The sequence below is a fragment of the Octopus bimaculoides genome, chromosome 4 (genome assembly GCF_046866305.1).
Source record: "Octopus bimaculoides isolate indiv1 chromosome 4, ASM4686630v1, whole genome shotgun sequence".
NCBI lineage: Eukaryota > Metazoa > Mollusca > Cephalopoda > Octopoda > Octopodidae > Octopus > Octopus bimaculoides.
The window spans coordinates 21,639,901-21,663,835 of NC_142931.1; the positions used below are offsets into that span (position 1 = coordinate 21,639,901).

Genomic DNA, 23,935 nt, shown 5'->3' on the forward strand with positions numbered 1-23,935 from the left:
GATTCCGATTGTGGTAGTAATACAGAGAAAATTTTAAAAAGGCCTTTCTTTTTTTTGTCTTTGCACACCAGTTCCGAATCGTTCTTCTGCCTTCTCCAGACGTTTTATAGAAAGTCAATAAAATGCATATTTTAAATGGCATTGTGCAGAAATACTGGAGAGTGTAGATTACCTAAAGCTAATATTTCAAACATAAAAATAAGAAAGAAAAAAAAAGGCGGGGCGGGTGAATAATGCTAAAGTTAATAATCTTAAGTACACCCTCAGAAATGTAAAATTACGAGGAAACAAAGTCAGGGATGGGACGCCAAACTAGAGTTATGTTCTGTTATGTTTACTTTTCTTATGATGTGTTAGAAAGTTTCTTTATCCAACTCCATGACTTGGTTACTGAAAATTCTGTTGCAAGAAGAGGTACAACTGAATGAAATAACGATATACAATTATGCACACGAGCAACGCAAAATTCCCTTATATCAGTGGTTCCCAACCTGTGGTCCGCAAAGGTTGTACTGGGGGGTCCGTACACTAAATTCAAAATTGCATAATATATAAGGATAAGCATATTAAAAGGGATCAGTGGGAAAACTCATTTAAAAGGGGTCATTGGTAGTGAAAAAGTTGGGAACAACTGCCTGATATCACACCTCGTCGAAAGAGAGACAGACAGTATGTCGGATAATGAGCACGTATCGGGTGGGTGGCTTTCTTCATAAGGCTGACCTGGGTTCTAATTAAAACAACATCAACGATAATTTTACACAGATAGGCAGGCAACACAATCACAAATAGACAGACAGGTAGGTAAATGGAGCGACAGAGATATACATTTTCTTCTCTACGATAATTTAGAAAGAAAATATTATAAAAGGTTAAAGAAATATTTACCAACAACAAAAACATGCACAGCCAGATGTGGTAATAACCCCAACACCAACAATCCGTTTTATCTCACTAATTTTCACCTTTTACTTTGTGAAAACTTCAAGATAATACTCTCTCGCCCCTCCCTCTAATATACAAAGATTATCATTTATCAACTACGACCCTCCCTCATTTCTACCTCTTCCACTCTAAAATTTAACACGCCGGTCTCTCGTTCTCACCTTGTCTCTTTCTTAAGTGAGAGCGAGAGAATGCCGCGTTATATATTTCTCAAGTATTGTTTTTGCTGTTATACCCAGCACATGTACACATGCGCGCGTGCGTGTGTACACGCGCACGCACGCACACACACACACACACACACATACAGGCAAATAAAAATAAACGTCAAAAGGAAGAACGTACACCTTAAATGTATTAGTTTGATGCTCGTTTTAAGATGAAAAAAAGAGGAGTGTATAACATTTTGAACATGGTTCATTATCAGAAAGAGGAAAGTTGGAGGGAGAAGTACGAAAATGTCCAAGAAAAGCACGTGTGTATGTATACATGTGCATGCATGTATACATAGTGATTATATGTGTGTTTGTTTATAAACACACATGTAACCACTTAACCGCAGTATCTAGATAGTATTTATAAAAGTTCACTTAGCAAACGTTAGGTTTGGTGTTCAAAGTCTTTCACTAGTTTTGTCATACACTGCTGGTTTCTGCACGAAGATAACATTAAAGATAAAAGCTTCTGTGAAATACTGAACCGCTTACACTATACTGGAAGAAAAAGCAGAGACCAGTCGAGCAACTGGAATATCCAACATTAAAACCAACAGAGATTCATTTACCGTGTGTCCATACATGTATATGCATTTTTGTAAGAGAGAGAGAGAGAGAGTATGAGCTCATGTCAGCCACCAGGCAAAACCCCAGTAAATTGTCATTTGTTTTGATATAATAACCATCTAACACCACAACACCATCTATTGAGTTCTATATCAATTAATATTTGTATTATATAATATGTGACATATGTTGCTACATGTTTTACAGTTCTTGTATGTATGTATATATATATATGTGTATATATAGACATGCATACAAACTTATAAATACATATGGACACACATATATATAAATATAAATACACATACAAACAAACACACATGCATATATATATATATATACACACACACACACACACACATGCATATATACCTACACACACATCTACATATGTATATGTACATATATGCATATATACACATAGATGTGTGTATATACATAAGTATGTGTGTGTATCCAAAACATTCACAAATGCATAGTCAGGTGTTTTATTAAATATAAGTTGAATGAAAATTGCCAGATTGTAATATCATATATATGTGTGTGTGTGTGTGTATAGCAATGACATTTAATGAACATTTTTTCATATACCATAGTCTACATAGCTCACTGCACCTAAGATATCTTGCATCTGCATATCATGTGAATGCATATACATATGTGTGTGTATGTAAGTGTGTTTGTGTGTAAACATATATATACAAACACACACACAAAGATATATACATCACATTTACTTACATATACAGAACACATATACATATATACATACATGTATAGGTATATATGCACATGCATCTATCCACATATATCAGTCACCATTTTTATGTTTGTTTTTTTTTAAGATGGCATAAGCTAGGCAAGACTTCTTGAGGCAGTAGGTATTTCACTAGAGACAGTGCCATATAAAAAGCACTCGATGAAATTTGTAAAGTGGTTGGCATTAGGAAGGCATCTAGCCATAGAAGCCATATCAAAGCAGACATTGGTGCTTGATGCAGTCCAACCCATACCACCATGAAAAATGGATGTTAAATGATAGTGATACACACTATATAAAGTATACATATACACACACACACATAGATACACATATCACCAATATTTGTATACTTGCATATATATTTATCTACCAGTCTATATATGTACATATAAGATGCAAAACCCATGCCCTAAGCAATGAAGCAGCTCCAAAAGGTTAATTTTACTTTCTAAGGACAGAGCTAAACTAATAGATGGCACCCTAAACCATCAACAAATAAAGCCCTTTCTTCACACTTTTAACAGTCAATCACACGAATATTACTCAATATATAACCTTTCTGTTATGAAGTGAAATAAATATTTTTTGTGCCTTAACTTTGTTTCTGCTATTCCACTGCTTTACATTATATTTAATATATATATCTTTATAATATACAGTATTGTAGATTGTTTTTCAGCTGATCTTATGAATTGGTTTCACACATAGATTAGGCAATTAGGTGATTACCTAAGACTACACTAGTTAGAAATATGGCAAAGTCTCCCCACTACTGGAAGCAAGTGTCACATCCAGTTTGTGGTTGCTGTGAAACATGGAACAATCCCTGGGAAAAGATAAGAGGGGTATGCCTCCCCCACACCAACGCCTGAGTGCCTACTGCAAGCAAAGTAGGATTTTGATGCAGGCAGTGCAGAGTTGAGATGTGTGTGTGTGTGTGTGTGTGTGTATGGGGGGGGGTTGAAGGTGTGGATGGGGCAGGCACCAATCCTAAGCCCATGAGTAGAAGAATACATACATGTGTGTTTAAGAGTGTATGTCTGAGTGTGGACAACTAATGGTGAAAATCCAAACGTTTATAATCATTGTGCCCATAGGTAACCAGTCACATACTTCCTTTCATGAGGGCATGAGCAGAAAACATTGCTCTTGTGAGTTTATGTAGATATCCACAGGAAGAGAATTCTTAAGTTATTTTATTGGCCAGGCATAGCCTGGTCCTTCTGACGCTCACACTTCTCCAGTACACTCCACTTGATTTAGTAATCCATAGTTCTTTCCCTCAACAATCATACATGACTAACCAAAGCTGTGACATTATGCCTTTCCTGGAGATTAAAGGAAGACTTATGGTTGTTAAGTCTGATCTTGGAAGAGCATTCTCTTACACCCACATACTTCTGCACATCTGTTTTCTGCATGTTCACTGGGATCCTTTGACACTTTCTGTGTTGCACTAGCCATTAAGGGGACATGTTGCATCGCCTCTACATCTGGCCTCAGTCTCAAGTGTGAGCTGACTTACAAATATTTTCCTTATATGAAGTACACAGCTAAAGGAAACTCAAAGAGTGTCTATTTGTTTGCAGAAAGTGTTTAACAACACTAAATTCTCCTTTAATTTCCAGTAGATTACCTAATTTGTGTGCAAGACCAATTGATAAAATTGCTGAAATGAACCTATACTATAAAGATTAATGCACCCATTCTATTGACAAATATACAAGTGCCTGTTTTACTGACTTACAGATTTTAACACACACACACACACACACACACACACACACACACACACACACACACACACACACACACACACACACACACACACACACAGAGTTGTTTGTCCATTGGAACGACGAGGACCATCTGATCATCCTAGAGGGTGGGTGGGGAGGTCATCATCGGTGAGTGCAGAGATGGCTGATAAGCCCAATCCGTGCTTGGAAAGATCTGCTGCAGTAGGGACAGGGAATGGTAGCAGGTGCCAGGGGCTTCAAAGCATTGTTCTTTCTGTTCTGCCTACACTTCTCTGCAGCAGCTTTCCTGTCACTATATATACACACACACACACACATACAGATATGAATATACCTACACATACATATATGTACACAAACAAATACATAGACACACATGCATACACACATATCCACAATCATCTGATAATGCTTGATAAGTAATATCGAAAAATACATTGCATTCAATACAGAGATATAGAGTAATGAATTTGCATTTCTAAAACAAGACAAGTTTCATTACAATAAAATAATTTTCACACAGAAGAAAGCAGTTTTTTACAGTGGATGGCTGAAAATTGATGATAGCTATATCAACATGTGCAGCTGTTTCCTATGAATATGTCTGGTGCTTCCTGCTCTCTCCCTCTTACCACGACCCTACCCAATCCTATCTGCTGCATTTTATAAAGACAAATACTATATGCTAAACATCAAGTACAGTTAGCAAGGTGAGAAGTAAAAAATAAAAAGATTGCCATTATTCTACAGCACGAAGATCACGAGGTGTTCCCATTTCCAAGACAATGTTCTAGAAAGAATGTATTGAAGAGATTGGTGATATGGCTAGGGAGAAATGTGTACAGAATGAAACTCTTACTGATGCTGGAAAGAAAGGTCATTGTTAGATGAATTTGCTAATGGACAAGTATGCATAAAAGAGAGAAGATTGACCTCGTGTAGACTCAAGAGAGGAACTAGCAATTCAAGTATGATTCCATGTGCAATTATGGATATGAAGGCAAAAGAGGCAGATGGTTCATCAAGAAAAGTCACTGAGATGGTTAAAATATCTGGTGGAGTATATCACATGCTAGCTGATCAAGATAATTCAAGAAGGTATCATACCCAATGACTGGCACAGCAGCACCAATGTCGACAGCTGTAAGAGCAAAAGAGATGCAACAGAGAGAAACAATTACAGACACATAAAACTGTCAAACAGGTCATGAATATTTTGGAAACAGCGCTAGCACAGCTGATTAAAAAGAGAATTAGCTTATATAGATGTAGTTCAGGTTTGTGCCAAGAGGAGAAACACCTGATGCCATCTTCCTAGAAAGACAACTGCAAGAGAAGTACTGAGCAAGGAGAAACCCTTATAACTGGCATTTGTTAGCCCTTTGACAGGATTCCAACACTAATCCTTCAGCTGATGAGAGAATGTCTACATCAGGCCTGACCAACTCAAATTACATTGTGGACCACTTTAATCACACAAAGTCTTTTGAGGGCCGCTCGTATACTGACAGAATTGAAAGCATTTTGCTTTCTCATGCTATTATTACAATAATGAATGAATTATCGCTGATTTGACATGAAATATCTTTGTTGCAAAAACAGTAGTATCTTTCTTTTTTACTTTTCATTCTTTAATTTTTGATAAAATTTTTAAAATGTTTGTTTAAATAAACCAATTTCAAGAAAGTATCAAGATGAAAGTCTGTGGACCACATGCTGCCTGCAGGCCTTAGGTTGGCCAGCCCTGATCTACATGGTCGTTCAATCATTCTAGAAAAAGCAACCAGATCTGCTTTAAATCACACTCTAAGCATTTTAAAATAAAGGACAAATTGTATAATGCAATCCTTGGTAGATTATAACTGAATAAAAGATAGGCTGGCATGGCTGGGATATCTTTGACACAAGGTCTGATGGATCAGAGCTGTGCCAGGATAAACAACAAAAACAACAACTAAGTCATCTTAACACAGAGAGAAACAGAGAATAGAAATAGATTGAAAGAAATTTTCAGCTTTAGGCTGCTAAGTCACTCACATTTTATTCATGTGAAGCTTTCTATAATAAATTCACTCAGTTTGTTTTAGAATGCTTGAAATATTGGAAACATAAATATATAATATTCAATTATATTGCTAGCATGATTAAACTAAATTTGTCGTTATGTTCTCAATATCTGCACAGCAATACACATATGTGCATGTGCACACACGCACACACACACTAGTGAAGTGAGAGGAGGATTAGAAAGAAGAAAAGCTAGAATCATGTAAACCAACTGGAATATATATATATATATATATATATATATCCATTTTCCTGCTTTTCAAAAGAGGTGCTCTAGCATGACCTTAGCCACAATGGCTAAAGCAAACAAAAGAACCAGAAGGAGAGGAGAGAAAAAAAAAGGGTTAAAGCTTTTGCATTCAAAACTTAATTGTATTTGCCTCTACTGAGAATAATGAAGCACTGACATTCTAATGGGTCCATCCATACCCACCCTCATCAACCCCCATCCACCACTTCCACTATGAAACATGTGAGCATTACAGGGTTATAAAATAGAATGGAAAAGTAGAATTTTGTCAATGACATAAAGCTAATGTAGTTGGACATTGATTGTTTAAAAATAGGTGAACCTTGACCCGAGAAGATGAATGGCATCAAAAGCATGACCATCCTGCCTTTTTTAAAGGTATCCAGGACTACATCATATCTAATACACCATTTCCTTATTTAAGACAGTAGGGTGTGATTTAAGGATTATTTAGCTACTATTTCTAGCAAGTCAAAAGACTCCATAGAGCAGAAAAGAGGGCTGCATGAGACATGGCTCATCATCTGGTGGGCTGCATTATTAAAACTTTCAAAGTAATTTTTGGTTAAGTGTACCATTCAGTAAGTGGTACTACAGATTGCAAGTTGTTCAAGACTACCATGGAGGCATTCTCAATGGTGCACATATAACCACATGGTGTAGATCTGAATTTCAACTGGTTCTTTCAGAAATGTTTCTGTGTTTCTGTGCTTATGCATGCTTTCTTCACACAAAGAAACTTGAGATAGTAGTAAGGACATCAAATATAAATAATAATAATAATAATAATAATGATAATCATCATCATCATTTGACGTCCGTGTTCCATGCTAGCATGGGTGGGACAGTACCACGAAAGCTGGCCAGGCAGAAGCATGCACCAGACTTCTGTGACTGTTGTGGCAGAATTTTTACAGCTGGATGTCCTTCATAACACTAACCACTCAACGGATTGGACTTAGTGCTTTTTATGTGACATAAGCACAAGTGAGGTCAGTTTTGACAAGTCTTTTACAGCTGGATACCTGTCCGAACACCAACCACTTTACAGTGTTGACTGGGTGCTTTTAAGTGGCACCTACACTGACAGGGTCACCAAGTACTTGCAATACAAAAACTTTTAAGAGGGCAGGATGCACTGGAAGAGGTGATGATGAAAAAGCTAATAGTGAGACAGATACAGGTGTCTTACTGTTGAGGAAGTTCAAGGTTACCCAGCCGGAGAGAGAAATATCAGGAATGAAGACAGAAACAGGTGTGCTACCGCAAAGAAAATACACAGTAGCCCAACCTGAGGGAAGTGCAGGAGAGAGAGAGAGAGAGACAGAGAGACCGCAGATGGAAATAGTGGCAAAATGCCAGGCATACCTACAAGGAAAGGGGATCAGAGTATACATGAGATGGTTGAGTAAAGGAAGAGAGACAGATATAAATAGTGGCAAGTGCCAGGCCATACCCTTGAGGTTCAAATGTCATAAGTGACAGGATATTGTGACAGGAGTGCGATTAAAGAGTGTGAATAATAATAATAATGTACATTGTTTTGTCTTGATATAAAAGATGGACTACAGCAAATATTCTGCTCAATAGAACAAATTTTTTGTTTGACCTTAACCAGTTGAGCATGTCCCTTAGTGGCTGCCGATATGTGCATCTCTGATCACGAGCAGAAGTAGTGGGGGAGCATCATAGCCATGTGTTGAGAGGAATTCTTTGAGGCTTGAATAATTCACTTTTGGAAATATGGGTGTTTCATTCAACATCCTTAAACAACCCTTATTCTGGGACCTTTTGAGCAGGATGGGCCTGAAGAAAATTCTAACTGGGCCTCACCTGCAAGGTCATGCACTGTTTATCTTGATATGAGAGCACCATGTCACGCACATATGGTTGTGATGCATGTGCCTGGTGCACCCTTATCAGACGGGTAGTCATGATGGGTATACTGGGCTTCGTATATTTTAACCCTAGTATCACTTTGATGGCATCCACTGCTCTCTCACTCAATAATAATAATATGTCAGCATGGAAGGTGGATGTTAAACGATGATGATGATGATGTTTGTACAATAGGCACAAGTCAATCTTGGCAGAATTTGAACTCGGAACAAAAAATCACAAAGAATTTTGATAATATTACTGCTAAGAATTCTGATAATATTAAACAAAGACAAAATATGAAGAACAAAATTATTACTACTATAACTAATATTATTATTGCAAAATCATTACAGCATAGGAGAAAACACTTTGGAGTGTTCCTTCCAGCTCTTTGTGTTCTGAGTTCAAAACCCAATGAGGTCAAATTTGTCTTTTATTTCTCCAGGGTCAATTAAATAAATCACTAGTAATGTATTGAGGTCACTGTAATCAGCTCACCTCTCCCCTCTAAATAACTGCTGGCCTTGTTTCAAAATTTATATTCAAAACTCTCAAAACTCACTTTTGCTACCACCACCATCATCATCATCATCATCATCAAAACAGTTTCAAAACAAGAATGGACTGCATTTATAAATATGGAGTGATTAAAATTTTAGATAAATTAATGAATCAATTGTTTCCAATATTATCATATGACCGGAAATTTGTAGGAGTGGGGTATTAACATCACCCCACTCCCACCCCCAGTACTTGACTGCTACTTTATTTTATCGATTTCCCAACCACCACCAAAGAGATGAAAGACAAAGTTGGTCCCAGCAGGATTTGAATACAGAACATTAACTGGCACTCCATCAGTTACAACAACAACGGTTCCAGTTGACCTGATCAACGGAACAGCCGGCTTATGAAATTAACATGGAAGTGGTTCAGCACACGACAGAAACAAATACCCCTAACTTGGTTCTCAGGGAGATTGAGTGTGACAGAATATGAAAAGGCCGGCCCTTTGAAATACAGGTACTAATTTTAGCCAGCTGAGTGCACTGGAGTAACATGAAATAAAGTGTCTTGTTCAAGGACACAACACACCACAGAGAATCAAACTCAGGGCCTTATGATTGTGAGCTGAATATGTACCCACTAAGTGACATGCCTTCATTAGAACATTAAGAACTAGGAGATATACCGCATGACATTTTGACAGACTTTCCAACAATTTTGCTCTTATAAATTAAATAATTAATATACATTGAAAAAAAATTACTTAAAAATATTTGATAAAAGAGACAATTGTTTTGTAGGGGTGGCAGATTTCTTGTCTTTTTCCTCCATCTAGTTTGATGTATTAAGAATTTGTTACATAAATATTTTCAGTAAAAAAAAAAAAAAAAAAAAAAAAAATGAAAGTAATAACACTTCTGTGTGATAAAAAAGTTTACTTCATAACCACATGGTTCTGGATTCAATCCCATTGTTTGGTACCTTGGGCAAGTGTCTTCTACTGAAATGTACTTTATGAATGGAATTCGGTTGTGTGTAGAAGCCAATTACACACACGCACGCACACACACACACACACACACACACACGTAGTGTGTATGTGAGGGGATGTCCCTATCTAAGTTTACAGGTGTGAACTGATGAGTTCAGCTGTGTCTGTTTATGTCCCATTGTGTCAAAAACATGGCTTGAAAATTCAATAAAAGGAGATGAAAGGAGTCAATAGAATCAACCAAAACCTCTTCGAACTGGTAAAGAAAGAAAGAAAGAAAGAAAGAAAGAAAGAAAGAAAGAAAGAAAGAAAGAAAGAAAGAAAGAAGTATAGAATGAAAGAAAGAAAGAAGTATAGAATGAAAGAAAGAAAGAAAGAAAGAAAGAAATGAAGAAAGAAAGAAAGTACAGAAAGAAAGAAAGAAAGAAAGAAAGAAAGAAAGAAAGAAAGTACAGAAAGAAAGAAAGTACAGAAAGAAAGAAAGTACAGAAAGAAAGAAAGAAAGTACAGAAAGAAAGAAAGAAAGAAAGAAAGAAAGAAAGAAAGAAAGAAAGAAATACAGAAACAAAGAAACACAGAAAGAAAGAAAGAAACAAACAAACAAACAAAGAAAAAGAAAGAAAGAAAGAAAACAAATATATTACTAGAGAAACTAACCTGATTTCAACAAGTTAAGTTTTATATCAGATGCTGATTTCCCAATCTTTTTCAGTGTAGAATTCATGAGGTAAATGAATGAATACAACTTTGTGCTGTGAAGGTGTAACATCTTATAAAATTGCTCATCTTCCAACTAATCACTCACCATCTACTCTCCTTACTTTCTCTCTCTCTCTCTCTCTCTCTCTCTCACACACACACACACACACACACACACACACACACACACACACTCTTGCCTCATTTTCCCATCTCTTTTGCACTTCCTTCCTGCACCACCCATCTCCCAATATTATATATATTTCACATGACACACCTAACATCAGTTTGCAGACTACAAAACAGTATCGTTGATGCCTCACTGTCAAAACATCACTGAGAAAAATTGTACTGGTGATTTGAGAAAGGAGTAGCTAATTTATTGATCAAATAAATAAATAAACAAAATGTATACAATAAAACCGCAATTGCTCATACATTAAAAAGAAGGATATAGTAAAAACCAAAGAAAACAAAGGAAGGACATAATTTAATAAGTAACAAATGTATGTTTGTATTAGAAAGTATAATTACATTAGTTGTACTGTTTACTACACACATTCAGGTGACAATACTAAATTCCTTGATTTCTTTTCTTTTTGGTATCACATGCTAATAAACATTACAGTACACACACACATACACATATCTTTTATGTTCTACATCTTTCAGTCATTGGACTGTGGCCATGCTAGAGCATTGTCTTAAATGGTTTAGTTGAAAAAATTGCCCCCAGTACTGATTTTTCAAAGTCTGATACTTATTCTATTGGTCTTCTTTGCCAAACTACTAAGTCACTGGGACACAAGCAAACCAAAAACCTACTGTCAAATGGTGGTGGTGGTGGAGGAGGACACACACACACACAATACCATACCTCTTTTGGTGTTTGAACACTCAGAATAGGCCTTTCCAGAAATCATTCCCACCCTTTTTGGTCCTGGGCTTTAACCCTTTGGCATTCAGATTACCCCGTCAAACATAATGCTTATTTATTCACATTGCATTAAATTAATCATGCATTATCTTGTGGCTTTGAGATTTCAATGATGTGATTGTCTGTTTCTAGAATAACATTGTAGGGTAGGTATGAGGAGGCCACACTGTGCCCAGATATGGCTGGTTTAAACGCTACAGCCTTACTAATGTGGGCCCCAATCAATCCGATGTAGAATTAGATGTTGGTACCATTTATGTAAGTATTTCACTAAACTTGGTAATCCTGGTGGTGCCAATCTACCAAACTCATATTTATCATCTGTTTGTACATGCAGGGTTATCCTTATTCAAGACCATTCACCCAGTCTCCACATATCCTTGTATTTAATGCTCATGTTTTGCTGTTATACAACATTGCACCACATACACAAGCATCATACAAGCTGCCCTTCACTTGGGGAGAGGGTCGCTGTATTACCTGAAGAAGTAATAGACCCTTGATCCTTTTTTATCTCTGCTCTCAGATCATTTACCCCCATTTGTTGATCTGCTATGTTACAGGGTAAAATATAAAAACATAATTTTCTTTTAGACCAGTGCAAAGATCAACACAGACACATATATACATATACACACACATATAATAGGCATATATGTGTGTGTGTGTGTACATACAATATGCAAACAAACAATACACACACGTATACACATATGCATACACATACATAAACACATACACATACACACACACACACACGCAATATCCACACACAAACATATATATAATATGCATACAATATGTATGTATATATGTATGTTTATATATATGTATGTTTGTGTATATGTATGTTTGTGTATATGTATGTTTGCTTATATGTATGTTTGCTTATATGTATGTTTGCGAATATGTATGTTTGCGAATATGTATGTTTGCGTATATGTATGTTTGCGTATATGTATGTTTGCGTATATGTATGTTTGCGTATATGTATGTTTGCGTATATGCATGTTTGTGTATATGTATGTATGTGTACACGCCCACAAATCTTAATGAGAATGGTTATTTATCAGGAGAAAGAATCTGGGTGGTGATGGTTATGTGATTAAGATGGGGGGGATGAGAGGAGTCGGCGAAGAAAATAACAAACAGAATTCTTCTGTAGAGTGGTGGAGAAACAGAGAATATAAAGGAGAGCAATGCTCTAGAATCTTTCAACAGAACACCCCCACCCCATCACCTACAATGACATCAACCCCCCACCCCTTACCCCCTGTTTACTACTATTTCATCAATGTAGATTAGCGATCAATCTCATACTCTTTTCCATTCATAATTCAAAACAAATTCAACACTTATTTCAAACAAGGTCAAATGCTCCCAGCCGTAACACCTATTTCCTTTCTTTTAAGAGGAGGGGGTATAAAAGTGTATTTTTCTTTCTTTTTTATTCCTCTACCTTTTTTTTTTATTCATCATTTCATTAACTTCCTTGCAGGTAAAAAGAGGAGAAATGGATGAAATAAATAGGTCTGTCGAGAAGGATTATAAAAATGTGTAAAATAACAACGAAAGATTTAGAAAATGTCGGCAAAAACATATAAGACAAGAAAAAAAACAAAATATAAAACTATGTGGGATATATAAACATATACATAAAAACGTGTGTGTGCGTACACATACGTAGATAGAGAATTTTGTAAAATAACTGTCATCCATAAGCAGGTGTTCGGAACATGGATTAACCCTTTTGTCACCATATTCCTATGGAAATACACTGCATCTGTGCTTCAATTAATTTAAAAAATAATGAGGAAGAATTTGGTTAAATAACTTTGTCGTTATTAAGTTGGTTTTGGAGCATAAATTAACAAGAAATTTTGGTGGAAAGTTTTAATTTAGATTATTTTAAAATAGAAAATTTGCAGCAAAGAGGCTACAAATTTTGGAGACTGTTTTGGGTGGGTTGGCATCAAAAGAATTAATATGAAATTTCGATGGAAGGATTTAACTTGCAGTTTAGCATTCAGATTACTCTGATGTAACGCTTATTTATTGGTTTCAAATTCTGGCACAAAGCCAGCAGTTTCAAGGGAGGGGGTGCTAATTCAATTATATTGATTCCAATGCTTGATTGGTACTTATTTTATCAACCCCAAAAGGATAAAAGGCAAAGTCGACCCTAGCAGCATTTGAACTCAGAACATAAAGGCGGATAATATACTAAGCATTTTGCCTGGTGTACTAATGTTTCTGCTAGCTTGCTGCCTTTAATACTTGTTTATTGACATTGTTTGGAATGAAACCAGCAGTATCTTGTGACATCAAGATTTTGAGGATAGGATTGGGTTTTTTTTTTTTTTTTTTTTTTTAGAATGACATAGTAGGATAGATGTGAGAGGATGAATCCAGACAGTTTGAAATATAAAACTGGCAGAACATTTGGGTCAGATATGGTCGGTTTAAATACTAAAGGGTTAAAAATGAAGTCCGTATCATAGAGCCACAGGCAGTTTTGGCAGGTGAATATCAAAAGGGTTAAAGAAAGGAAGAACATATTCCTCAGATACAGCAAGGTAAACATATCAAAATGCTTTCATATTTTAACATTTGATAACATTTGCTTTTCCTTGAAATAATTTTTGTAATTTTTTAAAAATTTACAAGTTAATTCACTATTTTTCTATCATTTATTGTTGTTTATCATCATCATCATCATCATTTAACATCAGCTTTTAATGGATAGTTTGATAGGAAACCAGCAAGCTACAAGGCCACATTGAGCTCCAATGTTATCATTGGTATGGCTTCTACAGCTGGATGCCATTCCTAACACAAACTACTTTACAGAGTGAATTGGGTGCTTTTTTACATGCCACTGGCACTAGTTAGGTTGCCATTTAACTTACAAGACAGAAAAAGGGAAAAAATAAAGGGAATAAGGTCCCACTACTGAGAGAAAGTATTGGTGGTGGGGAGATAGAGGTGGGTGGCTTTATGCCAAGTGTTGAAAGGCTAAAGTATGAAAGAGGGAAAGCACAAAATTACTTCAATAACCTGTTGCTTCTCTTTCATATTCCATTATTTCATAAGTTTTGATCTTTCATTGAAAGAAAAGAATACATTGGACAATGTAGGCCATCATATATAACAAAAAAGAGATACCACCATTGCCACCATCACCACCACCATCTTCATATTACATCTGTTTTCTAAGCTTGCATAACTTGAAAAGGTCAAAAGAATCCAACAGGTAAGAGGACCACATCTTACTCCAATGTCTTAGTTTTGGTAGGGCTCTTATGGCTGAAGTCATTTCCTAACACCAACCATTTATACAATATTCTTGAGGGCATCGGCACTATAGAAGCTGCTTTTGCTTTCAAAGCATTCTCAAGCCTTGCACTGCCACTGGTTTGTTTATCACTTTCTTGGCACCAGTACTGGCAAGATTACACCTGTAGTTCACAAGGTGAAACACTTAACCCCCACCCCCACCCCGAAAGCAATGTTTATGTTTATCAGTGTTAAATAGTTATATGAACAGCTATTTAATAGAGTAAACAGAGAATGATAAAATAAGAGACTGGAAATAAATATTGGTGTCAATGTGATTGACTGGAAATAGAGATAAAAATATATTGTGTATAAACATAAAGCTATCAGAAATAGAACTATAAAGATACACAACACACAACACGTGTGTTGTGTCAGTTATTTTTCTGTCATGTAGCTACCATGTACTTTGCTCCTGACTATTACCTATTCCTATTCCCTTTTCTCTGGGCTTGCTTCTATGTGTGTCTGATGAATGGCTATGCCCAAAACATAGTATTTTAAAATTTCCCTTTATAACTTTTACCCTGGAGGGTCCTCTTTGATTTTTGTTATTTTAGTTTTTGAATTTGTCATTGATTATTGATTTGTCTACACATACATACATTATATATACACACAACCACACACATGCACAGATATGAAAGTCATCCATCATTAGTAAGCAAATATGGTTTGTTAACAATGTACCTACTTTCACATATTGTTTTAGGTGTTTATATAGTTGGAAGCAGACATAGACACCTTCTTGGCTCTCCCTACGTTTGATCCAGGAGCACATACATAGTGTGACAAGTGGAAGGAAAGAGCTGCACCTGGACATGGCTGGTACTCATTTCAGCTGAGTAGACTGGAACAACATCAAATAACTTGTCTTGCTCAAGGACACAACATGAGCCCACTCCAGTAATTGAACCCACAACATTATGATCACGAGCCAAATGCCCAAGCACTAAGCCAAGCACTGCATATATAACGATGGATAAATAGATAGATCGATAGATATAAAAACATGGATATAGATGCAGTTCTCTCTCCATAATCCCATTGTTCTGAGTCCAACTTACTACAGCACAGCACCTTGACTTCATGTTTGGGTAGATAGAAATAGTGAGGAAATCTATTGGCAGAATTGTGAGTGTTCTTGGATAATAAGCTTAATTAATCTGTTGCTTGGCTTAATAAAATCAGTTTCATCTGGTCCTTGGGTGCCTTTAGCAGAGTCCCCACTGTTGCAAGTTCTGAGACCCGGTTTCTGGTTTAAGTATAATTTAATATCGTCATGCCTTACTTACTACTCTAGTAAGAAATTTAAACATGCCTTCTTCCTCTCTTTCTGAGACTTTGGAAAAAGATAAAGAGTACTGCCTTTCCTTACCAGATTATGCCACACACACATGCACTACTACTACTACTACTACTACTACTACTACTACTACTACTACTACTACTACCACCACCACCACTACTACTAACAACATAAGATGTCTATATAAACACAAAGATTTAAGATAAAATATAATACATAAAAGGTAAATTTCTGTCTTTCTCTTGGTTCTATAAAAATATCTTTCAGTGGTGAAGCATGACCTTCGAACATTGGGCCTCACAGAGGCAATGACAGGAAACCGAGACCTTTGGAGATATGCTGTGAATGAGAAGACCTGGCAACTAAAGTGAGATCGCAGCCATGGCCAATGCCAGTGTTGCATGTCCGGCCCATTTAAGAGTACCCTTGATGTGTCAGGTGATATGATATGCTTGTGAAAACCTGTTGAGTCAAATAAAACCAAAATCGTAGCTGCGGCCAGTGCCCCTTGACTGGCTCCCATTCTGGTGGAATGTAGAATACATCATTTGAACATGACCGATGCCAGTGTCCCCTGACTGGCTCCTGTGCTGGTGGCACATAAAAAAGCACCATCTGAACGTGGTCGATGCCAGGTCCGCCTGACTGGCTCCCATGCCGGTGGCACATAAAAAGCACCATCTGAACATGGCCGATGCCAGTACTCCTTGACTAGCTCCTGTGCCGGTGGCACGTAAAAAGCACCATCCGAATGTGGCCAATGTCAGTACCCCTGACTGGCTCCTGTGCCGGTGGCACATAAAAAGCACTATCCAAACGTGATTGATGCCAGGCCCACCTCACTGGCTCCAGCGCTAGTAGCACATAAAAAGCACCCACTACATACTCGGAGTAGTTGGCGTTAGGAAGGGCATCCAGCTGCAGAAACATTGCCAGATCAGATTGGAGCCTGGTGCAGCCTAGTGCAGCCTAGTGCAGCCTGGTGCAGCCTAGTGCAGCCGCTGGCTCTCCAGACTTCAGTCAAACCATCCAACCCATGCCAGCATGAAAAACAGACATTAAACAATGATGACGATGATGATATATATATATATATATATATATATATATATATATATATACATATATATAATTTTTTATTTATACATTTATCTATTATGTCCCTCTCTTCTCTTTCTCACAAACATACATATAAGAAAGAATATAAAACACATTTATATATAAATATATATATTTTTAAGGTAATGAAAACTGTCAAACTATTGTAATAAATACATTTAACATGATACAATATTTTCAGGTTTTAAAAACTAGCAACAGCCAATAGTAACCTGGAGATGATACTGGTTGCTTTTGATGATGGTAGTAGTGGAAATGTTGATAATGGCAGTGATATGCATTGTAGGGAAGGTAGAGAGGTCACGTGACAATGGTAGTGGTGTCACTGGTGGTGATGGTAGCAGTAGTAGAGGTGATAATTTGATATCATTGGATCATAGTGACAGTAATGAGTGATAATGTTGTTGTGATAGTGATAATGAAGATGAAGAAGATGATGTACTGTGTTGTTGATTTCGATAGGAAGAGAATAGAGAGGGTGTGAGAGGAGATAGATGTGTGAGAGAAAAAGAGATGGAGAGTGGAAGAAAGTGTGCAAGAGAAAGAAGGGAGGAGAAAAAGAAAGACAAATACAGAGAGAACAAGAAAGGGAGTAAGAGAAGAGCAGAGGAAAACTAAGGGATTGAGAAAATGTATGTAAAAGAATGCATAAAAGGAATGGGAGGGGGGAAGAGAGGGGGGGAGAATAATAGAGGAAAGAATAGGGGGAAAATAAGAAACAAAGAAAGAGAGAGAGAGGGAGGAGGGGAAGAGAGTAAGTTAAGGAAGGAGAATAAAGAACAACTACAGAGAAGTATCACAGGGAGTAGAATAAGATAGATTTGATGGAAAGACGGGCGAGGGGGGGGGTGGATATGGAGAATAGATTTATGACAGGGAACAAAAGTAAGAAGGAAGAAGAAGAAAGAGAGATTGAATGAATGAATGAATTTTGCATGTTTGTCACAAGAGTGATACATGGACAGGTTGCAAAAGAATGTAGGAGTTTATACACTAAAATCAGGGTGAATAGGAGTGCCACCAAGAGTTGATCCAGGAACCTTACAGATTCTGAATTAACCTAACTACCAATGAATAAAGTGCCTTCTCTCGGTTATCAGCTCAAAGCTCAGAGACTCTGGTTAAAGATCATAGGTACAGCTTTTTCTCCCATGACCCAGCGAGAGAGAGAGAGAGAGAGAGAGAGAGAGAGAGAGAGAGAGAGAGAGAGAGAGAGAGAGAGAGAGAGAGAGAGAGAGAGAGAGAGAGAGATACTAAATCAACCTTAGTATGAAGCTGGTACTTATTTTGTAGTCCCACTTCCTGACCTCCAGGAAGGCTGAAAACTTGAAGTTAACTTTAGTAGGATTTGAACAGAAGACATAAAAATTCATACAATAACCACAGCAAGTCATTTTGTCCAGGGCTCCAATCGTAACAATAATGATTTCTACAATGGACCCAAAGCCACAAATTAAGAGGGGTAGGGGAATGATCAGTTTAATCAATCTCCAGTAATTAATCAGTAGTTATTTTCGTAAACCCTTCCCTGGTGCCCCACCACATGGAAGGGTCAAAATGTGAAGTCAACCTTGGTGGTGGCTGTGTGGTAAGTAGCTTGCTTACCAACCACATGGCTCTGGGTTCAGTCCCACTGTGTGGCACCTTGGGCAAGTGTTTTCTATTGTCGCCTCAGGCCGACCAAAGCCTTGTGAGTGGATTTGGTAGATGGAAACTGAAAGAAACCTGTTGTATATATGTATATATATGTGTGTGTATATGTTTGTATGTCTGTGTTTGCCCCACCAACATCGCTTGACAACTGATGCTGGTGTGTTTACATCCCCGTCACTTAGTGGTTCAGCAAAAGAGACCGATAGAATAAGTACTAGGCTTACAAAGAATAAGTCCTGGGGTCGATTTGCTCGACTAAAGGCGGTGCTCCAGCATGGCCGCAGTCAAATGACTGAAACAAGTAAAAGAGTAAGTATTAATTAGAAAAGAGATGTAACAAATACCACAAGGTAATTTGTCCAAATGCTTCACCATTTCTGTTATTCACTTTTATGCTGCATTTAAATTAAAATCATGTTGTTATAAACACAGGCATGGGCCAACCAAAGCCTTATGAGTGGACTTGACAGACAGAAACAAAGAAAAGCCTCTGTGTGTGTGTGTGTGTGTGTATGGAGGGAAGGGGGTTGTTTGTGCCTCTTAGTCTAGACATCATATGATAATTGTAAAAGAGAGTCACCATTATACAATGTCATTCATTTTCAATCTTTTGTGAAAACGTATCTAGTCATGGAGAAGTATTAAGTTTTCCTGGAAACAGGTGAGGGCTGGCAAGAGAAAAGGGCATACAACTAAAAAAATCTGCCTCAACAAATTCCATCTGATCCATGCAAGCATGGAATGGTAGTTGTTAAAATGATGACGCTGTTTAGCTCCTAGTCAGGGCTGAGCAAATAAACCTTCGATCAAAACCAGCCCACTCTCAGCTTTCTTAATTTTCTTTAAAAGCTATGATTACATGATCTAAAATATCGTTGCATTAATAAGAAGGTAGAATGTGAGTCGGAGAGAAATTTAGTGGTCATTTCTAAGTAGATTGAGTAACAACATAGAAACTTCCGAGTTGGCTTCTAAAAGAAGAAAAGAAAAAAGATACTTTAAAAAAAAAAAAAAAGATTATTTTAACAGTGATATTAGTTTAAAACAATGTCATACCTCCTACTACAATTGCTCTCTCTGATAATGATAGTGGGAGTGATTTTGTAAGTGAGAACAATTAAGGGAGGTTGCTCATGTGAATTGATTGGCAGTCCGACATATCTATTAAGGAGAAAAGGAGTGTGACACAGCAACAGGAACACAACATACACATACAAACGTGAATATAGATAGGCACATATATAATGGAGTAGAACAACAGGCATGCTTATGTGTGTGTGTATAGTAGTATATTTATATTTATATATACAAATATAAGACAAAAGCATATATAAATATATAAATATACATTAGAATTAAAAATGTACTCACATATGAGGTGGGTCACACACACACACACACACACACACACACACCACATAATTTTATAGTTTCAACAGCTCAGAATGTATGATATAACCATATAGGGGCATAGCTGTCACTGTTGTTCCATCCATTGTTCTGTAGGTCGTTTTTAATAAATGAAAGAATTTTACCACCATTGCCCTCCTGCATTTTTTACTATGATATAGGTCCATCAGGAATCATAGACAACAGAATGTCAAAGTTTTGTTAAAATATTTCTACATCCACTTCACACAGATCTTTGCCTCTTCAGTAGAATTTGTAGACATCTCCATTCTCTGCTGCCAACTGATACTGTCTACTAACATCAGCTCAGCAACAGAGAAACCACTGGATGAGAGAAATGGTTAACACACTCCCTCAACAGAAGACTGGTGCCAGGTTGCCTCAAAGCAATAATGGCTGTGTGTCATTAAACTGAACCCATAGCCAGTTCTGGGTTGGTGTAGGTCTTTTAACCCTAAGCTCATTACATGTTATATGCAAACCTAAGCTTAGAAATATGTTAGAGGGTTAATTGCAAAATGCTAGACATTTTTCAGCATTATACTGCAAATTGTTTTCTGCAGTCCATTAGTATATTACAATGAGGCCTTTCTGGAGGTCTTTCATATCATTGGGATTTTTGATTGCTTTTGATATTTTCATATTGTCAGTATAGCTAATGAGAGTGGCTGTTGCTGTAACTGAGAGCATGTCAAATAGAGACACTACAAACAGTAGTGGTCTCAAGACGGTTTCCAAAGAGAGTCCACTTTGAAACATTATGTCCCTTCAAAGAGCACCACAGAATGTAACAGTCTCTTAAAAAGACACGCAGCCACTCTCAGCTCCTAGTTTTCCAATTATGCCAAGTTCACGTAATCTGTGATAAACCATTCCATAAGCAAATTTATTAAAGATCTTTATAAAATTCTGATAAACGACATTCACATTTTAATAGTTAGACAACAACAACAACAACAATAATAATAATAATAATAATAATAATAATAATAATAATAATAATCTCTGCTATTATAGGCACAAGGCCTGAAATTTTGTGGGACTAGTCTATCACATTGAGCTCAAAACTTGAATGGTACTTGTTTCACCCACTCTGAAAAGATGGAAAGCAAAGTCAACCTTGGTGGAATTTGATCTCAGAACGTAAAGCCAGAAAAAAGGCCGCAAAGCATTTTGTCTGATGTGCTAACAATTCTGTCAGCTCACTACCTCAATAATAATAGAGTGTGTGTGTGTGTGTGTGTGTGTGTGCGTGCGTGCGTGTGTAAGAGAGAGAGAGAGAGTATTATCATTTGTGGAAAGATATTCTGAGAGACCTTTCACAACAGGCTGTTGTCTACTCCCACAGAATTAACCATAGCAAGTAAGATCCTGATCTCTGAGAATAATAATAATAATAATAATAATAATAATCATCATCATCATCGTTTAATGTCCGCTTTCCATGCTAGCATGGGTTGGACGATTTGACTGAGAACTGGTGAAACCGGATGGCAACACCAGACTCCAATCTGATTTGGCAGAGTTTCTACAGCTGGATGCCCTTCCTAACACCAACCACTCAGAGAGTGTAGTGGGTGCTTTTACGTGCCACCGGCACAAAGGCCAGTCAGACGGTACTGGCAACGGCCACGCTCAAAATGGTGTATTTTATGTGCCACCCGTACAAGAGCCAGTCCAGGGGCACTGGCAACGATCTCGCTCAATAATAATAATAATAATAATAATAATAATAATAATAATGATGATAATAATAATAATAATCCTCATCATCATTCTAATGTCCATTTTTCTATGCTTTCATGGGTCAGATGAAATTTACAAAGACAAATTTTCCACTGCCTGAATTCTTCCAGTTGCCAACCACACCTGTTTCCAAGCCAGGTAATATTTTGTCAAAGTTGAATATGTTTTTACAGTAGTTTGGAAGTGAAGGATACTGTTTGTATGATGGTGATATTCATTCTGTATTTATTGCATGATGTAAGACAAGGACATGCACGCACGCACACGCTTCTTTCAGTTTCTGTTTCACAAATCGACTCACAAAGATTTGATTAAACCAGGGCTACAGTAGAAGACACTTACCCAAGGTGTCACACAGTAGAACTCAACTCAAAATATATAGTGGGAAAGCATGCTTCTTAACCACACAACCATGCTTGCAATAATACACAGTCATAATGATGCAGAAGCTGTGGGTAGCAACTTCTTAAATGGAAACCCTGCTGAGTGTTGGTTAGCAATTCATTTTCTTCTGCAAACATGATTATTTTCTCTTTGCATGTTTGTTCCACGAGTTTTAGCAATTAAGCATCCTTCTCTCCTAAAACATTTAGCAAAGGGAATAAACTGACCTCACTGTTCCAGAAGAAAAGACAAGAATGTTCACATGTCGATCCAAGCAAGATTCATATAGGATTACTCAACAACAACAACAACAACACAATCATATGACTTTCTGTAACTTACTGTAAAACTCAAGACTGCTACCTGTAATTTTACACCACACAAAAGCCTGTTAAATTAGCATTTGCCTCTTTTAAACTATTTATTATCACTTTTTAATTTTTTTTTTTAATTTAAAAACAATATTTCAAATTTTTTTTACCTTTAAAATAACTACATGAAATACCAAATGAAAGGGTGTGTGTTTCCATACGAACATTGACTTGGGGTTTTGCAAACCTATATTTACTAACACTGAGCAATCATTATTCATTCATTACCTCTCTCTCTCTCTCACACACACACACACACACCAATAAGTTCAATCTCCCCATTACAATATCTATCCCTCTCTTAAACTCCCCAGACACACATTGACACAGTAGAAACGGAATGACTACTTAGGTATGGTGTTGTGCCACCAGCTCATTGGGTTTCATTTCAAATCATCATTAGGAATTTCATTAAAGAGTATTAAGGGGTAGTATTATATATTCTACTTGTCTCAGTTCACCAAGCTGGTGAGCAACAAGTACTAAATATTTAGGAATGTTAAGGTGAAGAAATGACAAAATTGTTAGAGCTTCAGACAAAATGTCTTGCAATATTTGTTCCACTTCATTGCATTCCAAGTTCAAATCATACTGTGGTCAACTTTACCTTTCATCCTTCCAGTCACTACATACAATATCCATCCAGAGCATCAGAGAATGCTTGCAGTACTTGTTCTAGCTCTATGCATTCTGAGTTCAAATCACACTAAGATACACTTTCCCTCCCATCCTTCCAGTGTCAATAAATAAATACCAGTCCAAACAGAATTATCACAGCATTTGACAAAATACTTCCTGATATTTGTGTGCTTTTTATGTTTTAAGTGTTCAGGCAGGTTTAACAATATCATCTGCGTTTAGCGCAGTGTTTCTCATGGAAAGCGCATGGTTTAGTGATTAGGGAATTTGGCTGATGATGATAAGGTTGTCAGTTCAATTCCTGATAGCATGTTGTGCCCTTGTGGAGGCACAATGGCCCAGTGGTTAGGGCAGCGGACTCGCGGTCATAGGATCGCGGTTTCAAT

The 23,935-nt window shown here is 37.0% G+C and overlaps 1 protein-coding gene across 25 annotated transcripts in view; it reads right to left on the reverse strand.

Annotated features, from left to right (window-relative positions):
• LOC106876309 (putative FERM domain-containing protein FRMD8P1) overlaps nucleotides 1-23,935 on the reverse strand; it is a 154,291-nt gene that overhangs the window by 38,580 nt on the left and 91,776 nt on the right. The window contains exon 1 of one of the 25 annotated variants that reach the window (XR_016241400.1): nucleotides 10,604-10,776. The exons of 19 other annotated variants lie outside the window; for them this stretch is intronic. Coding sequence is in view for 1 of the 6 variants with exons in the window: in XM_089350477.1 (XP_089206603.1) it covers nucleotides 10,604-10,715 (112 nt within the window). In the remaining 5 variants the exon portion in view is untranslated. Of the gene's footprint in view, nucleotides 1-888; nucleotides 1,172-10,603; nucleotides 10,819-23,935 lie in introns of those variants that run through there. 5 more of the 25 variants (XR_016241397.1, XR_016241409.1, XR_016241405.1 and 2 more) reach the window with 5 other exon arrangements.